General features: G+C 40.1%; 1 protein-coding gene across 1 annotated transcript in view; it reads left to right on the forward strand.

Moving 5' to 3' along the window:
- The window catches only part of ksr (kinase suppressor of ras), a 509,869-nt gene that overhangs the window by 288,344 nt on the left and 202,678 nt on the right, over positions 1 to 18,847 (forward strand). Inside the window, exon 10 of the mRNA XM_067141756.2 lies at positions 6,207 to 6,324. Within this exon, the coding sequence (XP_066997857.1) occupies positions 6,207 to 6,324 (118 nt within the window). The remainder of the gene's footprint in view (positions 1 to 6,206; positions 6,325 to 18,847) is intronic.

The following is an 18,847-nucleotide window of genomic DNA, read 5'->3' on the forward strand; positions in this document are numbered from 1 at the left end:
TTAATGGAGGCATTTGCTCTTCACAGGTGAATCCTGCTTCAGTTTGCAGAACAATTCCCGTCGCACATTAATCTGGAGAGAATCGGGTAGCCGATACAATCGCAGGAACATTGTGGAACGGGACCAGTATGGTGGTGGTGGTGGCGTAATGGTGTGGGGTGGCATCATGTTGAATGGCTGTACAGACCTGCACATTTTCATTGGTGGTCCGAGGAACACTGTTAACGCTCGGAGATACAGGGATGAGGTACCAAGACCACATGTTCGACTCTTTTCAGAGGTGCGGTTGGTCCAGACTTTTTCTTAATGGACGATAATGCCCGACTGCACCGCGCTGCTCTGGTGGATGAATTTCTGGCTGGGGAAGGCATCCATCGCATGGACTGGCCAGCGAGGTCTGCGGATCTGAATCCTATAGAACATGCCTGGGATGCATTTTGGAGGTGAATTGCATCCCGTCGGCCTTCACCAAGGGCCCTCCAAGACCTTCACATTGCCGTTCGGAGGAATGGGATCAACTGCCACAAGAGCTCTTGAACCATCTGATAGAGTGCATGCCACATCGCTGCGAAGCATGTGTGGCCGTTAGGAGTAACCATACACCATATTAACAGCATATTTTCTTGTGGAAGACATTGGCAAGTTTTGTTAGTTGTTGTCAAAAGTGTACCTGAGCTATCAGAACCTTTCTGACACTGCTTTTTTTGGACAAGTTGTTTGGCGTATGGTGTGTGAGTCAGCTTCCATCTGTTCAGCAATCTGTCTGACATTCCTGTCAGGCAGTATGGCCTCCTTTATTGATTATGCTTAACTTTTGGACACTAGTGTATTAATCTATGCAATTGCTAAGTAATAGCATCTAAGTGCATGACTGATTCACATGTGTGGAGCATGAGTTCACACTATTTTCGGAAGGCTTATCAGAGACCAATCATCTCACTCACATACTTCCTGCGAGGGAACAGAGATGTGTCATTTTTAGCCTTGTAGCCTTGTATAGCAGCATTCGGGCTTTGAGACAGTACAAGTATTATGAATATATCATAGTACAGTATTGCGCAAGACATGTAGAATAAGCAGTTTTGACCAGTTGATTCTCCTGATTTTTCCTGATTTTTTGTTTTGTAAAGTTGGCAGGTATGCAAAAGTTCAGCAGACATTCTTCACTGTGACCTCCGTTATTTGCTTGAAGATGAAAAATAATTTTTGACACGCTCAACAACATTATACTTACGGAATCGTCGCAAACGTTTTTATAAACATTTAAAAAAAAAAGTTAACTGACAAATACAATGTGGGAATTACAAAGGAGAGCTATGAGGAAGGCTGATAGAGTACGCAAAGTATAGCACCGGTCCCGTTCAGCAGCTAAGCAGGTGGGCAGGCGCGGGGAGAAGAGAAACATGTGACGTGGACTAGAAGGATTGGGGAAAGGAGGAGGTGCAGAGGTGTGGCACGAGGCAGGCTTAGCAATGGTCAGCAGGTATTCATCTGTTTGCACGGAACTTGAAATGTCGCAACTTTTAGGCCCCTTAGTTAACACCGTAATGAATGTCGGCACCCAAAATTGATGCCGACATCTTTTTTATGTGTACCTCAATGTGTTTTCCTAGTTTCATTGCGATCAGAGACAGCCATTGCTGATGTTCCCTCGTGAGTGACACTTCGTCTTGCATACACATTTTCAGTGATTGAAGATTTATGTGGCCCTAATACGGGCTGACATTTTGGCAGGATTGAGCTAGGATAGGTTGGCCAGCTGGTGAAACCGAGGTAGGAGAACAATAGTTAATTAAGGAAGCAAGTGATGACCTGCAAGTTTTATGCACATCTGGGAAAGATGTTGGAGGGACATTCTGGCATGTTGTATGATAGCAAGTTTAACTGATCTGCAGTCTCAGCGATGAGTTATCGAATGTTCCTGTGCATGGACTGTGTTTCAAAAGGTTCCATAGGAAGTCCACTTGTGTAAATGAAATCAATCATGTGGCGTGTGTCTTATTTAGATGGTTGTAGACAACCAGCATCCCATGTTGAAACCACATCGTTAACCATTCTCCAGGTGGCACACATTGTAGCAAACGTGGGAGTTCAATGCCTAGAAAGTGCAGATAATGTGTTCCTGACAGATGGGCCTCAAGACATACGCTCTTGCAAGGTGGTCGCCCAAGATTCCACACCATACATTCACCACCCACTATACTTGAAATGCTGCCTGCCTTATCCAACGAGGATTATCAACACTTCAATAGTGCAGATTGATAGCATCATTATTGTGGAATTTTTATTCGTTTGAGAAGAGAATTTTTTATATAATGTTTTCCATGTTTCCTAACATCCATTGACAGCAGTTCATTCAGGCTTCAGAATCATGCCTGTGGAGCTCTTTTTTTGGGATGCAGATGGTAGGGATGGAATTTACGCAAATGCAGTACTCATGCTTGAGCATCAGAAAATTGTATCTCAGTGGATGTCTCAGTGTATTTTTGAGGTTTAAAAATGGACTCGTTATAGGCAAGCAAGTGAGCATTTGCCATTACAGTGTGGAAGGTCTTTCATTTTTGACAGGAACTGAAATGTCAGTACGATGGATGGTACCACCCATCATCTCTTTGGCCCAAAAATCTAGGCTAAGAAATGTTTAAGTAATGTTGATTTGGCTAAAATATAGGAGATGACATACTCCATTTCGCAGTTTCTCAAAATCAGACCGTTGAGTTCCAATTGCTACCTCGGGTTTCTGTGACATTGTCTTCATGCTGCTCTGTAGAGGAAATGGCAGCATTTCTGCACATGTGCACTCATTGTCCTTAATAACTTTGCCCACTACCATAATGCTGCTCCTGTGTGGAGATTATTTGAACAGTGGAGGTGGGAAGTATTCAGACATCCTCCATATAACCCCAATGTGAGCCTTTGGATCTTCAGTCTGTTGACCAAACTCAAGGAACCATTCAGAGGACTATGTTTTCTAGAAACACCATCCTACAAGCATTAGGACACTCCACCAACAAACATGGTATAGCTACTCATGTCCAGTCATCCAGAAATACAGCAGAAGGTTATATATATAACTGGGAAACAAAGTAAGGAATGGGAAAGTATACAGGGTCTTACATAATTGATCTATTTTTCCTTGACTTTCTTTCCAGCCCCATTAGCTCAGTTTTAATCCTCTGTTTGCTAATCAAGGAATGGAGGGCTGTGACTGTAACTCATACTAGGAAGCTTGTTTTGTTGTTGTTGCTATTTGCTTTACGTCGCACCGACACAGATATGTCTTATGGCGACGATGGAATTGGAAAGGTGTGAAAATGGGAAACCACAGAAAACCATCTTCAGGGATGCTGACAGTGGGGCTCGAACCCACTATCTCCCGATTTCTGGATACTGGCCGCACTTAAGCGACTGCAGCTATCGAGCTCAGTAAACTAGGAAACTAGCAATGTTGGCTTTTATATTAAGGTAAGAATAATTTTGCCAGAGATGCCAACTATTATGGTTCAATCTAATAATTACGAATTACCCATCATAATTACGCCTTTATGAATCACACACCACAAATTACGATTGTCTGTTGATTTTTAAATCTAAGTGTATGAATTGATCAAAAGGATACACAAGGAACGCCATTACAGCTTGAATTCTCAGAATATTATTTTCAAATTTTTAAGTAATAATTTATACCCCTCTTCTGTCCCTCATTTAAGATTATTTCTTTTCACGCGCCAAACGCAGTGTGTGCTTCCAGTACAGGAAAAATAGGCACCTGTGAAGTGGTATATCTTGCGGAGTTGTCTTTGTTCGTCACGTGACCAGACTTCCAGGCAAGTATGAGAGTTCTTTTGTCTTTGTTTTGGCGGCAAAGTGGTGACAAACTCCATTTCATTGCGGACACTTTGTCCGTGACTGTTGAAGAAGTATTAATTGCGATTTTGGTTGCCAAATTTATATACATTGCTCTTCTAGGATATTGTGGTGACATTATCATGATTAGTGACGCTAGTAATAAACCAAAAATAGTTCAGAAATTTAGGGAGGAATACTCGAAAGAATGGCTCTGTTTACTGTGTTCCTCAAAATCTCATTCACGTGTGTTTTGTAGTGTATATAGCCGCAATTTTTCAGTTGCGCTTGGTGAGGAAGAACAAGACTGAGTTCCATGCTAATATGAACACCGAACTGTTAAGTGCTCTGTTAGTGCAGAGGATGCACATGATATCAAAAGGAAAAGCATGTCACCAGTGTACGTTTACTAAACAGCAACTACAAGCTGCTAAGGGAACAACTACAGTACTCAACAAAAGAAATGATCCTTCAACCTCCACTTAGATATGTACTGCAGATCACCTGTTACTTTAGTAGGTAAGAATCATACACTCTTAATATGCCAGTCTTTGAATATCTCGTTGAATTGTATGGTGTTCATTGATTTTTCAATGATGTGTAAGTTAGTAAGATCTCGAAAAAAAAATAAAAAATAAAAAAAATTCTACGGCAACTGCGCCTGCCCCCCACCCCCTGTGCCTGAATGGCTGCATAACGAATTGCCTTTCTTGAAAGTTGGCATCTCTGATTTTTCTGTCATTGCATATACAGTAATCACAGACTGAGTATAATAACCAGAAACATAATTGTTATAATAAATTTTACTGGATTAGAACTTGGTAGTTTGAGTTGGACTATCAACATAATGTGATCTAACAGACACTGTGCAAACCACCAACTGTTGGGTGAGTTCTTTTTGAGATTTCACTTTGATATTATTAGATATACTCGATGGGTATTGACATGTTAATATACAGGAACAGGAGTAATAATACTCTATTAACCACAATTAGTACAGTAATTTGTCTTCTTGCCTTTGCTGGCGGGACCTCATGTTTACAGTACACTGTGTCTTCTGGCATGGGCTAGAGCAATTTTGTTACTTTCTTTGATCCGTCTCCGTCTTATCCTTGGCTTTGACAATATGAAAGTGACTGAGGTATGAGCGATGCTAGTAATGCCATTCCTTCTGCAGCCAGTCCCTGCTATGAATGCTGTGAAAATGTTGCTCATAGGGTCGGTTGGTGAATGCATTTCAGTGGGCTTGGCAGACTGATATGTAATAGCAACTTCTCATTGGGTGAGGAAAGCAATGGGAAACTATCTTGCTCCTCATTTCCCTAGTATGCCTCTTTAGTTATGCCTAGGCCACCTGTGACAACGGATGGCAGAGCTGTTGAGGAGCCAACCAGCCTTAGGGCTGAAAACTGAACATACCTACACTTTGTCTTCATGTATCAGTTCTTTGCAGTCTCCTCTTAACAAATATCTAATCGAACAGACTTACGTTGGCATTCCAGAAGCGTTTATGGTAGATGATCAAGAAAGATACAAGAGAAAAGGAACCACGTTGCAATGATGAGAGTGAAATACTTTAAAGTGAAGAAAACCTTTTGGACAGAATGGAGTAAAATGGAGGCACCAGCCCCCTGGTGTTGATATAACATGCCTGCCTCTTAGCTGGGGGGCCCAGGTGTGATTCCCTTCCAGGTCAGGGATTCTTACCTGGATCTGAGGGCTTGTTCAACTTACAATTGAGGAGCTATCTGACGATGAGATTTCTGCCCCGGTCTAGAAAGCCAAGAATAATGACAGAGAGGATCCATTGTGCAGATCACATGACGCCTCATAATCTGCAGGCCTTTGGGCTGAGCAGCGGTCACTTGGTAGGCCATGGCCCTTCGGCGTGTTGTGCTATGGGGTTTGGAGTAAAATGGAGAGGAACCTATTGACTCTGACCTGGCAAAATGTGGATAAGGGAAAATGATTAATCCTTTGAATTATTTTGCAATCAAGTGTGTTGCAAAGTTGTTAAAATTGTTATTTTCTTTGGGAAATGTTTTTAAATACACCATGAAGTACACAATCATTATTTAACTAGTATAATTTATACTTTCGAAAAGTAATATAAGTGGTATTAATGACATGAATGTAACATGTAATATGTTTTAATAGATGGATATGTCCATTTTGATGGGTTTTATGTGTAGCAAAATTCTGAATTTTCTGAGGTGTAGATAATAACAAGGATTTAGGGAGAATGCTTTATTAATATTCAGTAAGAACTGTATTTTGTTACTTACTTTTTTTCTGTTTGTTATTAATTTCTATTGTTCAGTATCTCGTTTTATTATAATTCGGATTTTCTGTTTCTGCAGGGCCCCGACTCCAGTTCAAATACGTCTAGTTGTAATAGCTCCACTCCTTCAAGTCCAGCATTAGTTATGACCAGTCATACTCCTCACTCTACGGGCAAGCCACAGTTTCAATTTCCAGGTCAGTGTTACTGGTTTAATTTTATGTGAGCCATTGTCATATATTGTAACTTACATATATCTACTGGTATAATGGTAAGCACTTACATAAAGAAACAGGAAATAGTGATTAAATTATTCTAAATAAATTGAGTTAGCAAAACGTTTACTTCATATAACTTTTGATATAAGAATAAATGTTAGAGGAGACATATAACCATTTAAGGATTATCCATGTTTGAAGACAAAATAATGTGACCTAAAAGATTAGCCATTTCTCTGTTTGTGTGACAAGGAAAACTAAATCCTTTTGGAATTTATATATCTATATTTTTTAAGAACATTATTTTGGTTATAAAAAAAAAAATTTTTGTAAATTCCTTTTTTTCTTGATGATCAGGAAAGAATCTTTTCCTTGATTTGGTGTTGTACAGATTCATCAATCGTTTATTAGATATTTGTGTGTCTTTATTGATGGCAGTGATCAGAACTACTAGTGTAAACAGATGACTCAGTCTGTTACTGTTATTAATTATTCCCCCTTGTGTCACTACAATTCAAAATCTGGTATATTTACTAATACATCAAATACATAAATATATATAAGTACATATTTCGAGAATTATATTCTCTTTTTCGGCTTACATATTAAAATCACATGCTTGTAAAAGAACTTATTTCAATTTAACTTGGCAGGCTTGATGTTCAAATACGAATATCTTTTCCGTTAGATGCGTTGAGACGATTTGATATAAGCAAACCCATACTGTTTCAACTTTAAGTACAACAACCTGACACCCATGAAGGGCCTTGGGACTCTGAAGGTCATAAAGACGCCACACCACAACAACATTAGGTAATTGTTAAGCAGCTCAATTTTAGTACCATATATGAACTCCTTACAGGACACTGGACATAACACGAATGATATTCATGTTTGAACTTTTAATATGTTTTTATTGTATTATTGTTTTTAACCAGTTTTATGTTAGGACATAATTTTTTTAATAAAGTCTTTTACATGCATGTGATTTTAATCTCTAACTTGAAGAAGAGAATATTAATTCTCGAAACATGTACTTACACATATTTAGGTATTTGATGTATTAGTAAATATACCAGATTTTGAATTGTGTTGACAAAGGCGGACCTTTAAATAATTAATAACGGTGACCATTGGAGGCCATTATCGTCAAGCTTATAGATACAGTCCATTACCTGAATGCAAGCAATAGTCGCAACACAAGTAGCTTGCCTTAGGAATAGTATTGTTGTGACCTGTTATCAGAGATCAGTTGTTTCATGTATTACCTTCGTGTATGTTAACGGAACTGTAGCTCTTTATGAAATGGACATGCCTTTAAAGAAATCATGCGAAATAATCTGTTCTCAGAGTAGAAAGATCATATACAGAAAAACTTGATTGATTCAAATCTGAAAGGTCCAGAAGAAAATATTGAAATAAACATGAATTTGAGTAAAACAGTATCTTACACCATACTTACCCAAATCTCAAATTAATTTTTTTTTTAGTAGACATGATGGAAAAACGTGCAAACATTTCTGAACATAACATAATCCACTTCACATTTTAAGTTGACTAGGATGGCCTTATTGATGTACTGGAAAACAAAAGCAGGTATCCTGACACTGCACATTGTGTTGCAAGCACTTTACTGTAAACAAAAACTGTGTACATTCCCTTAATTTTTGGTTAGGAGCAAATCCTACCTGTAGTTGATTTCTTCAGTAATGATAGGTATTTCACCTTTGCTCCACCTTCCAAGCTTTTCAGTAGCCAATGGAATGTCTCCTTTCAAAGTACACATGATGGAAGAATGTGCAAACAGTCCTGAACATAACGCACTTCACAATTTAACCCATGAAAATGAAAACCTACAACCTGTTTTCCAGTCATTGACCAGGTCAGGGATGTAATGAATGAATCAGATATAGGCTGTTAGTACGATGGGGTCACCACTCCCAAAGTGATTTATTAATGACTGATAGATGCTATGAAATGAGAATGGAGAGTGTTGCTGGAATGAAAGATGACAGGGAAAACCGGAGTACCCGGAGAAAAACCTGTCCCGCCTCCGCTTTGTCCAGCACAAATCTCACATGGAGTGACCGGGATTTGAACCACGGTATCCAGCTGTAAGAGGCCGACGCGCTGCCGTCTGAGGCACGGAGGCTCTACAATTTAACCCATATATGGCCAAATTATTTATCTGTGGAATATTGCAATATATTTCCTTAGGCCATTTGTTTGTAACATTAACAAACGAGCTATGATGATTTTAGGTTTCATTAACATATTTTTCTATATCGACACATGTTGATAGTGAGCTCAGATGGGAAGGGTAAAACAGATGTTCAATGATGATAGATTTCTGTGCATCAGTAATTCGTATTAGTCACACAAGTATGAATTAGCACAATGAAAAGTAGAAAATAAATTTGTTGTGTGTGTCCCCCGTATCGCAAGCTCTGCGCCTACAAGCTCCGCAACCCGCCGCAGCACCGAAGTTTCTAGCAGCTACGAGGTGTCCTCATTGCGTCTGGCACACTCACCGATGACGTCAGCCAGCGATATATAAAGAGCTTCGTTCCAAGCCTCTCCAGGACTATCCCAATGTTCGACGACCAGACCACACCGCAAGTCAGACACGGAGGCATTCCTCTTAAAAACGTGTTTTGAACAGGTGGACAAATTGCTGGCCGTGAGGTTTCACCTCTGAACATTGCCTCATTATCCTGATCCCCGTAGCCACGTCGAGCCCTGAATATAGCATTCTGCATTTCCTTTAGTCCTCACCAGTGCTCCGACGTCCACCTTAGCATTCTGCTATTTGAATAAATTAATGCAAGTTCCTTGCAATTATAAACCTAATACCAGCATTCTGCCTTTCTCTACAAGTTACGCTTGTAATTTCACAGAAGATAGTTTTCGACTATCAGTACAATTTATTAGTGAAACAGACTATCTCCTCAAGATAGAACTAAGTGTATATAGAACTCTCGTATTGTATAATTGTACATATGCAACAGACATTCAATTTAAGATTTAATTTCAACATTAACTGCGTGCATTCAAACAAGTTTCAAGAAGAATTCAGTTTTATTTCTTATATATATTGTATCAAATCATTGAAACAATAAATTTCATGTTGTGTCACTGTATACCAAGTTCCTTGTATACAACACAACAAAATTATTTAAAACATAACCAAGGAACAGTTTGGTCTCAAGTTAGAATGCATACTGTTTCAGTCAATAGGATGATAATTTGTTTGTATTACTTGTTATAAATACAGTACCAACTTTTCAGCAAGTATGGTCGCTGTGCAACAGGCATAAACGCATAACTACGAACGGAACTTCAAACCAGTTTAGCCTACCTTTTGAGACTACACTCTGCTTTTCTTAGTCCAGTCTATTTTAACTTGACTGAAACGCCACAAAGCAAAGAATTTGATGGCAACGTTACATTTTTCTGCTTGTTTCCTGGCCACTTTACCACACTACATGCATTGCACTTGCTTTCCCCTTGTTTCGAGGTAGTGGGTACCCCATCGAAACACACTTCTGGCAACGCGCGAAGATACTTCCATACATGGTCTTCCTGCAGTAACACGCGGAGCTGTACAAGATAGAACATGTGAAGCCAAGAAGGTCTAGATTCCGCTCTTTGCCCTTTGGGGTTAAACAGCAAAGTTGCCATGCATTGTTCGTGAAGACGTTCAGAAGGAACACAATTAGAGGCTAGCATCATTTCTTGTTTTTGGTGTTGATGCAGTAACAAAGTATATTTTATTCCAATTGGTTACCTGTTGTTGGAATAACTTGAAGATGTACATGGTACTGGACTAGCCATTTCTTCACTAACATGACTCTGTTTTAATTCATACACGATACCATACCCGGATTGTCCCATTTTCAGTTTGTATTGTACACACTGGCTCAGCACCACCCCAAAGTTGATTGCCAGAGGGTCTGCTTACATCCCCCACACAATTCATCACCATCGCTATCCCTGTCGCTATGAAGAGCATTTTCAGGTGGTTCTATGTATGTATATTTTAGCATCTACATGGAATGTCTTCTGATTCCTCCATGATACTAAGGATTTTCTTGACAGTCAGTCTGAGAAGAATAAATGAAAACACTATATCAGTACTGAGGTAATCCCATTGGTGCTCACTATCGACATGTGTCAACAAGGAACTTTTGTGCTGCTCTGCTTGAGAAAGTGACTGTAAGTATACCAGAAATGAATTTAAAATATGTTGAATATATGTTTCATTATTACATTTAACACAACAGTTCTATTTTACTAGTAAAAGTAACAGTATAATATATTACAAAATAATACTCATCATGACGGAAGCTTTCAGTGGAACGATATTTCACACCCAGTCATTCGAAGGCACGAAACTTAGTGAGTCATCTTTTCGTGTTCTGCAATAAGTGTCAAAACAAGGAACTGTAAACATATCTCAAAAATGTTCTTCCTGTTCAACAGTATTCAGAAGTTCAAAGTTCATGTCAACAAATATTGACAGTGGGCAGGTATGTGTCAAGTGGATATGAATGGATTTTCCTGGTTACTGAAACTTGAAGTTCGCTACCTAGAAGACTTATTCAAGGAATATACCCTCAACGTCCATGAGCTTGAACCTTCCATTAGTTTCACAACAACTACAGTTTCATTTCCAGCACCAGCACAATTCTACACTACTTTTCTCCTCCACCCAGGTAGCGACCCATCATCCTTAGACATCAGTTTTTGAAAATACAGTCAACCGTCAAAAAAAACTCGGATCACAATATGTCAAACTTTGGATGCCTCAAACGTTTTTCGGATAAAAAAGTATCTGACACACTAAAACGTTACAGGTAATGCAAGGGTCTGGTGAAGATCTTGTAGCGCAGTGCTACTACCCCTCTCATCCCACCAACTGCGCTGAATACAAGCAGCATACCATGCCAGCCAGTGTGTCTCGGCCATTGGTCTCAGCCAGTCGAGCAGGGTTTGTGCTTAACAATGGCATCAGCCAAGAAAGAGTGAGTTTATTTAAGTGTTGAAACTTAAACTTATCGAACAGTTAGAGCCCGGTGCTTCTGTGACAAATATGTGTAAAGATTATGGCATAGCAAAACAAACAGTTTTGGCCATAAGGAAAAACTAAAGATGTTTGCTTTGCAATGTGATACTGAAACAAGAGTTTCCTGTAGAAATCTACTGAAGTTGTCTGGTGACACAAATCTGGAAAAATCTGTATTAAATGGTACCTGCAGCAGCAGTCTAGCGATGTTGCAGTTCATGTTTGGAGCTTCAGGCAGCAGCTGAGAGACTTGCTAAGCATATCAACATTAAATTTCAAGCTAGTGATGGCTGGATCTATCGTTTCCGCAACTGGCATGGTGTTGTGAACAAAAATGTTTTGTGAAGTGCAAGATGCTGATAAAGCTAGTGTTGAAACATTTAGAACACAATTTGACACACTAATCAAAGAAGAAGGATTAACATGCACTCAACTATACAATGCCGACGAGACCAGGCTGTTTTGACGTTCGCTACCTGAAAATATGCAAGGTTATAAGCAAGAGGACACTTCCTCAGCCCCACCTTAGGCAAAATAGTTGAGAGGTTTTTTCTTATTGGAAACAAATGAACACAGCACAACACTTTCCCATCAACATCATTCTGTTCACACTTGTTTCACCTGAACTGAATTCTACAAGATTCTTCAAGTGCTAGTATTTTAAGTGATTCACCTGGTCTTCTTTGAAGTGCATTCTTCAAATTGGAAGAAAACTGAGAATTTATACAAGACATGTGATTGTGATGAGTGTTTAAAATCCAAATCTTTACTTGTCTTGCACTGAATTTCAACAGCACACGCTTGCTTTAAAAAAATGTGTCTATACTTCATGTCTTGCCATAACTATTATTAATTTTGACTGATGATGGTCTCGAGTAAGACAGAAACTAGTTTCATCAAATATATGTTACTTTTTTAAGGTTACAATAAATAGTATTCAATAGGTGGAAACCTTTAGCTTTTGTTTTACATTATCTGGTTAAAACTTCGGAAAGGCTTTATTGTTACCGGCACTTCAGCGGCTACACCAAACACAGTTAAAGGGAGGAAAGTAAGTGCAATTACACGGTACCTAAAGACACTACACACACAATGAAACATCTGATGAACTACGCGGAACTCTGCCGATAACAACACTGGTAAATATCAGTAGGGGCAACTTAATAATAAACCAGGAACGTGCAAAGGAAACTGGGAAACCTTACCAAGGGCCATGGAGGTGCGAAGGTTGCGGTTTTCCGAAAAGCCAACAGTGATCTCTTGTTTTCGAAATATTATTTACAGTTATCGACAATACAAATAAACTTCCGAAACAAATTTGCCAGTACACCAAATCTAGACACACACTACACACGACATACACGTTCTTTGACAAATACAGTTTTAGATATTCCTAGACAAGAGCTTTGTCGTAAGTCCATAGAGTTAAACAAATACATCTCAGTACAAAACAAATTCCATAAATACAATATTGAAGGTAAGAGGAAGCACAAAATACTATTACATTTTAGTGATATCAAAACTTGCTTTTCACATCTGATCAACAGAGTGGCGATTAGGGCAAACTCCTGTGATACACCAACAAAAACTAAATGGAGCTTAAAACCGGACAGAAAGCAACAGCGCATACCCCAAGGCAGCCCATGCTGGTACCGAGGAGACGTTCACAACGTCAAAAACTTCGGCAGGCTCGGCAGGCCAAGACCAAGACGGCTCAGAGACTTAAGACCTGTCACGAAATGCTGCCTAGCCCCTTTTAAAGGGAACTCTGGCCTTGGAGTAGCCAATCAGAACACAGGAGCTTGCCCGGATTGACCAATCACAACTCTTTCAGCGGTCGCGATCTTTGAACCATTTTCTCGAACACAAACAATCGCGATCCTTCCATTTCCAGAATAGTAAGAACATATTTCTCGAATGTGTAACTAACAAAGGCCAACACACCCTGTTCGAAAATTTGTGTCACAAACTTTCTGTAGTGTTCCAGTAAATATAGAAATGTAATCTACTAGTTACAAATACAATATGTTACAAAACACTTTACACTGTACAGGTTAGGTAATTACATGGTATATAAATAAAATTTTCTATCAACACTCCCTGCCTGCTGTAATTTCTTGATGGTTACAGTACTTTTGCATCCATCTCTTGGCACAGGCCGGAGCAAAGTGTAGCTTCCACTGAAGTCCCAGTCTCATCCATGGCTGTGACAATATGGAAGCTGCTGGGGTATGGTGGTGCTGATTAATGACATTCAGAGCACAACCAGTGTGTCTGAGTGTCATGAAAGGTGTCGCTCATAGGGTTAGTTGTGCTACAATAGCACTGTCTGGCCCAGTGAGGAAAGCAATGGCAAACTACCTCACTCCTCATCTTGCCTAGTACGCCTCATTTTGGTACTGCCATTGGTTTTTGTGGTTTCCCTATAACTGCATAGCCTTTGGTGATGCTATTTGAGGATCCAACCAGCCTCTGGGCTGATGACCTAACAGACAGACAGATCAACACTCCAGATCATACAGTAAGTACAAGGTTTACAAATAAAATCCACTACAAACACTTTCCACTTCCAAAATATTCTACTCCTATGTCGTCTTTCTTCTCCCCGAAAGTCGAGCCACGCTCGACCATTAACATAATATTACTGGGGGGAAAGGCAGTCACTTCTGGAATCGTTCTCGCTGTAGTATAGATTAGTAAGGATACCCGACAGTCACTTCACAAACAACCATGATTTTCTTTAAGTTGACTTTCCAACAATAAACAAAAACAAACTGTCACTACATCAAAGGTCCTTTCAGTAGCCAGGAGTTTACAGTTTACCTATAAATTTCAAAAATAATAAAGGTGTTCATTTATCCACCTATTCTATAAATACCACATAAATGTCCACATGGATAGTTACACTACACTTCAAAATGCCTTTTGAACCTTTTACAATTGCTTTGAGTATTTCTACTCTGTCCACCAATGGATGTACACTCACTCCTTCTGCCCATTGTTAGTAATCCAGGACCTTCTTGCTTTCTTGTAAGACAGCGTTCAAAGCCTCCTTCTTAGCCAAGTTATGGACTAAGTATCTTGCACCACTTTTTCACACCAGTCACAGGATTGAGGTTGCCCAGCTAGGCCACAGGTTCTCGCTCTGGATGTGGCTGCCGACACAGCTGTTTGCCGCCAGCCTCCATTCAATTTCAGTCCAGACCAGGTAGCTAGGTCAGTTGCAGTCCAGTGGTACCTTGCACCAAATAAGCAGATGGGTGAGACACCGTCCAGTCAGACTGCCTCCATTAGGACATTCATCACATGATGGTGGTGCCGGATGGTAGCGCCCAAGGCACACAGTGTGCCTCCCAACTTGGCACTGTAGGTTGCCATCGGAAGAAACTGGTCACTGCAGCCACTGTAACATAAACCAAACCGCAGCAGACAGGGGAATACTTGAGGCAAAATTATGCTTCTGGGCTCAAAGATCTTGCGTAGAGTCACCCAATGGGTGGCTTAATGATTATGCGGTAGCCCCCCCCCCCCAGCACACCAGGGATATAAGGGGCCCTAGGCCCGGGGTAAGCACTATTTGTTATTCATTCGACAAGATTACGGTGGGGGTGAAAGTACAGGAGTTTACCCTAAGCCTGAAAGTTAGGGGAATAAATTCCAAGCAGTGACCCTAAACTAAAACCTACCTAACTTATAATACTAAATCCATTACACTAGAGGATACCTAAAGTATTTACCTACACGATTACTTACAACTACCTTACAACAAAGCCTATTATCTTACAATAAACTCTTACAAATAGCTTACAACTAGATCTACATGGTCACCAACAATGGTATTTACCCCTTCCTACACGACTTAAGGTACCTTCACCTGGAAGAGGTGGACTCTGCTGATCCTTTTCCTTTCGGGATCGCTCACCAATAATGTCACCGGGGTGAGGAACTTTAAGATGTTGCAGGGACCTCGAAATCTGGGGGCCAACTTACTGATAACATGGTCCACAGCACTACTGACGGAGTGTGTTTTAACAAACACCTGTTCACCCATGGACAGATTGTGCGGCCTTCACTCGTGGTTGTAATTACGCTGGACCTTAACATAATAAACCTTTAAGTTCTTTCGTGCACGGAGCCAATTAGCTCGGATCTTCTCTGGGCCGGCATCGTCGGGCAGAAGATCATTAATTGACCACAGATTAGATAGTGGAGAATTTGGAGTAAAAGCCAACATTAACAAAGCAGGGGTTTGCTTGTGGCTTTCATGGATGGCAGTGTTAAATGCAAACGACAACCAGTTTAGTGATGAATCCCACTTGTAGTGGTCAGTGGAGTGATAAGCGATGAGGGCAGATCGCAGGTTACGATTCACACTCTCAGCATAATTTGGCTTCGGGTAATACGGGGTAGTGGTTACATGAGCAATGGATAGATCAAAACAGAAATTGCAGAGCTGGACAGAAGTAAAGGCTCTTGCATTATCACTTACCAAAAATTGACAGGGTGCAAATGAAGCAAATATCTGTTTCAAGCATGAGCTGGTGGTGTTGGCGTTAGCCATACGAGTGGGGAACAGCCATGTAAAACGTGAAAAGGCATCAACACACACAAGTATGAAAAGATGACCATTCCAAGATCTCGGGAAGGGACCGATGTAGTCTATGAACAATCTCTCCATTGGGCGAGGAGCTTGCTCGTAAGACAAGAGACCTAGACTAGTATTCGGGGCAGGCTTACTGATGTTACAAGTCTTACAGGATTTGACAAGGTTACGGATCTCACTATCCATGGATTTTCAAATGAAATGCTTATGAATTTTCTCTCTCGTTTTGAAAACGCCCAGATGACCGGCCACTGGGGATTCATGAAAATATTTGAAGAGAGCCGGCACAAGGTTAGTTGGGACTACAATTTTGGGGTCCTTGCGACCGCAAGCCGGGCAACACAAGACACCATTCTTAAGGATGCAAGGCTTAACATGCTCACCAGATTTCATCCTGTCGATAATAGCTTTTAACTCAGCGTCGTCCTATTAATGTTTGATTATATACTGGAAAAGGGAGAGGCAATGAGCAACTACATTGACAAAGGCTAATACTTGTTCAGGAAAGGGGTCTGCTGGCTCCGATTGAGGGTCAGAGCTGCCTGGATAGAACATCCTACTGAGGCCATCGGCCACAACGTTTTCCGTCCCATGAATGTGGCGAGCTTCAAATTGGAAGGCTGATATGCGCACTGCCCAACGCGTTAGTCGACCGGTCCTTCGCGGCTTGGCCAGTACCCAACTCAATGCCTGATTATCAGTTTTCAGATCGAAAAGATGTTCCAGGTACATTCTGAAGCGCTCTAAAGAGAAGACGACAGCTAAGGCTCCAACTCATAAATGGAATAATTTCGTTCTACAGGATTCAGGGCACGAGACGCATAAGAAATAGGATGACGCCCTTCTTGAAATTCCTGAAGAAGAACACCGGATATGCCTGAGGAAGAGGCGTCAGCCTGAAGGATGAAGCGTTGTAACAACTGCGTCTCTTCGAACGTTACATTCTTTACCCGATACCTCCATATCAACTCGTCGTTGGCAGCCTAGTCAGACGAAATGGGGTCGCTCAGCGGATACCTCAGGGTTTTCTAATGGCAAGTGAGACATGTAATCTTACTACAGGATACGCTTAACGTGAGTACGAAGAGATTAGCAACTCACGGGTGACGCCTATAGAAACTCACGACGTAATAGTAGTAACCGTGGTTTCCCATTTTCACACCAGGCAAATGCTGGGGCTGTACCTTACTTAAGGCCACGGCCGCTTCCTTCCAACTCCTAGGCCTTTCCTATCCCATCGTCGCCATGAGACCTATCTGTGTCGGTGCGACGTAAAGCCCCTAGCAAAAAAAAAAAGTAGTAACCGTCGACAAATTTTATCTGAATATTTTACTACGTGAGAACTGGTCATGATTAAATGGAATACTTAATTACTCAATACTTCTCTTAGCTAGCAACTAACTTATGAACTAGGCTGTAATGGAAGAATTCATGACACATACAATTGTAGAAAATATATAAGATATTTATTGATAAAATATTGGATTATTAAATTGGCATTTTATGCGAGGCATTATTTGGAATTGCGTAAAAACAAGTATGGATTATGAGTCAGCGCTGGCTCATAGAAAGGAAAATAATATCCAGTATTAAACTATGAAGATCAGTTCCTTCGTGAAGTAAAAATTGAGTATGTACATATTTACAATAGATCATTGGACATCTAAGGTCCGTACTGCAGTTGAGACATAGGTGTAATACCAACACAGTCAACTTGATACGATAGCTCATTTGCTTTAAGACTAATTAAACAAGTCTCACTTAGACACAATGTTAAGCCGAAGTGTATCTCAAGTCCACTAATAAGTTCAACCTTAAATTGAACCCAAACATCATTTTTAAATCGGAAGACTGAACTGTATCACGGATATATTTACTCGCCGATCCAGTTAGAATTGAGCGTTGAGAACATCACATGGTAAATTGTAGCTAATACTCAGTCAATGACGAGTCACTAATAAGTAAATTCATATAAGCAAACTGAAATAAGTAAATCTAGATGCGTAAATTTAACTGGATGAATCCATATGAGTGAACTTAAATGCATAATTCCATGTGAATAAATCTGAATAAATCTGAGTAAATCCGAACTCATGTTTTATTGCTACGTTCTCGTTGTGCATGGATAACTTCTTACGAACTAAGGCATTCGTTCCTAGTGCCTGTTAAATACGGCTCCTATTCTAGCCTTTCCCTAGCTGTAGTTCGTTGAGAAAATGTAAGTTCAAACAGAGAATATGTTAATCTATTAAGCTATCTAACTAATTTCAACATAATCTTTGGCTGTCATACACAGGTCCTTTTAGATTCAATGTCCCTTTCCTTCGTTATATTCCATAACATTCTACTTCAATGCAAGCTACTTTATTCATACGCAGTTACTATGCAAGCGCTATGCCGCGGTGTTCAGAAACATACTCTCATATATATCGGTGTCGTGAATGCATTTGGTCAAATACAGCTATCAAACGTATTGTTGTATTCCGATATTCATTACAACACATCTAAAGTTGACATACGATTCCTTCACAAGCATACTTCTACAATAGTAAATTCTGTTCATACCTTGGCTTAGGTCGCTCCAGCGGTGTGGGCAATCTTACATATATGAATCTAAAAAAAATGTAGTGTGGCATATCTTAAACTGCAGGCACTCAATGGCCCCTGCTTAGTGCGAATAAAACTTCTCATATCACTATATAACTCGTACCTTTCCTCCAGTTAGCACAATCGTAACCTTATTTCAACATCGTAGCCTCAATAATAACTCGTCGCGTTCCCAAATACACGACCATGTCAAAGTACCACATTGTTTCTTAAGACAACATTTAAAA

This window comes from Anabrus simplex, chromosome 2, assembly GCF_040414725.1.
Source record: "Anabrus simplex isolate iqAnaSimp1 chromosome 2, ASM4041472v1, whole genome shotgun sequence".
In the NCBI taxonomy this organism is placed as follows: Eukaryota; Metazoa; Arthropoda; class Insecta; order Orthoptera; family Tettigoniidae; genus Anabrus; species Anabrus simplex.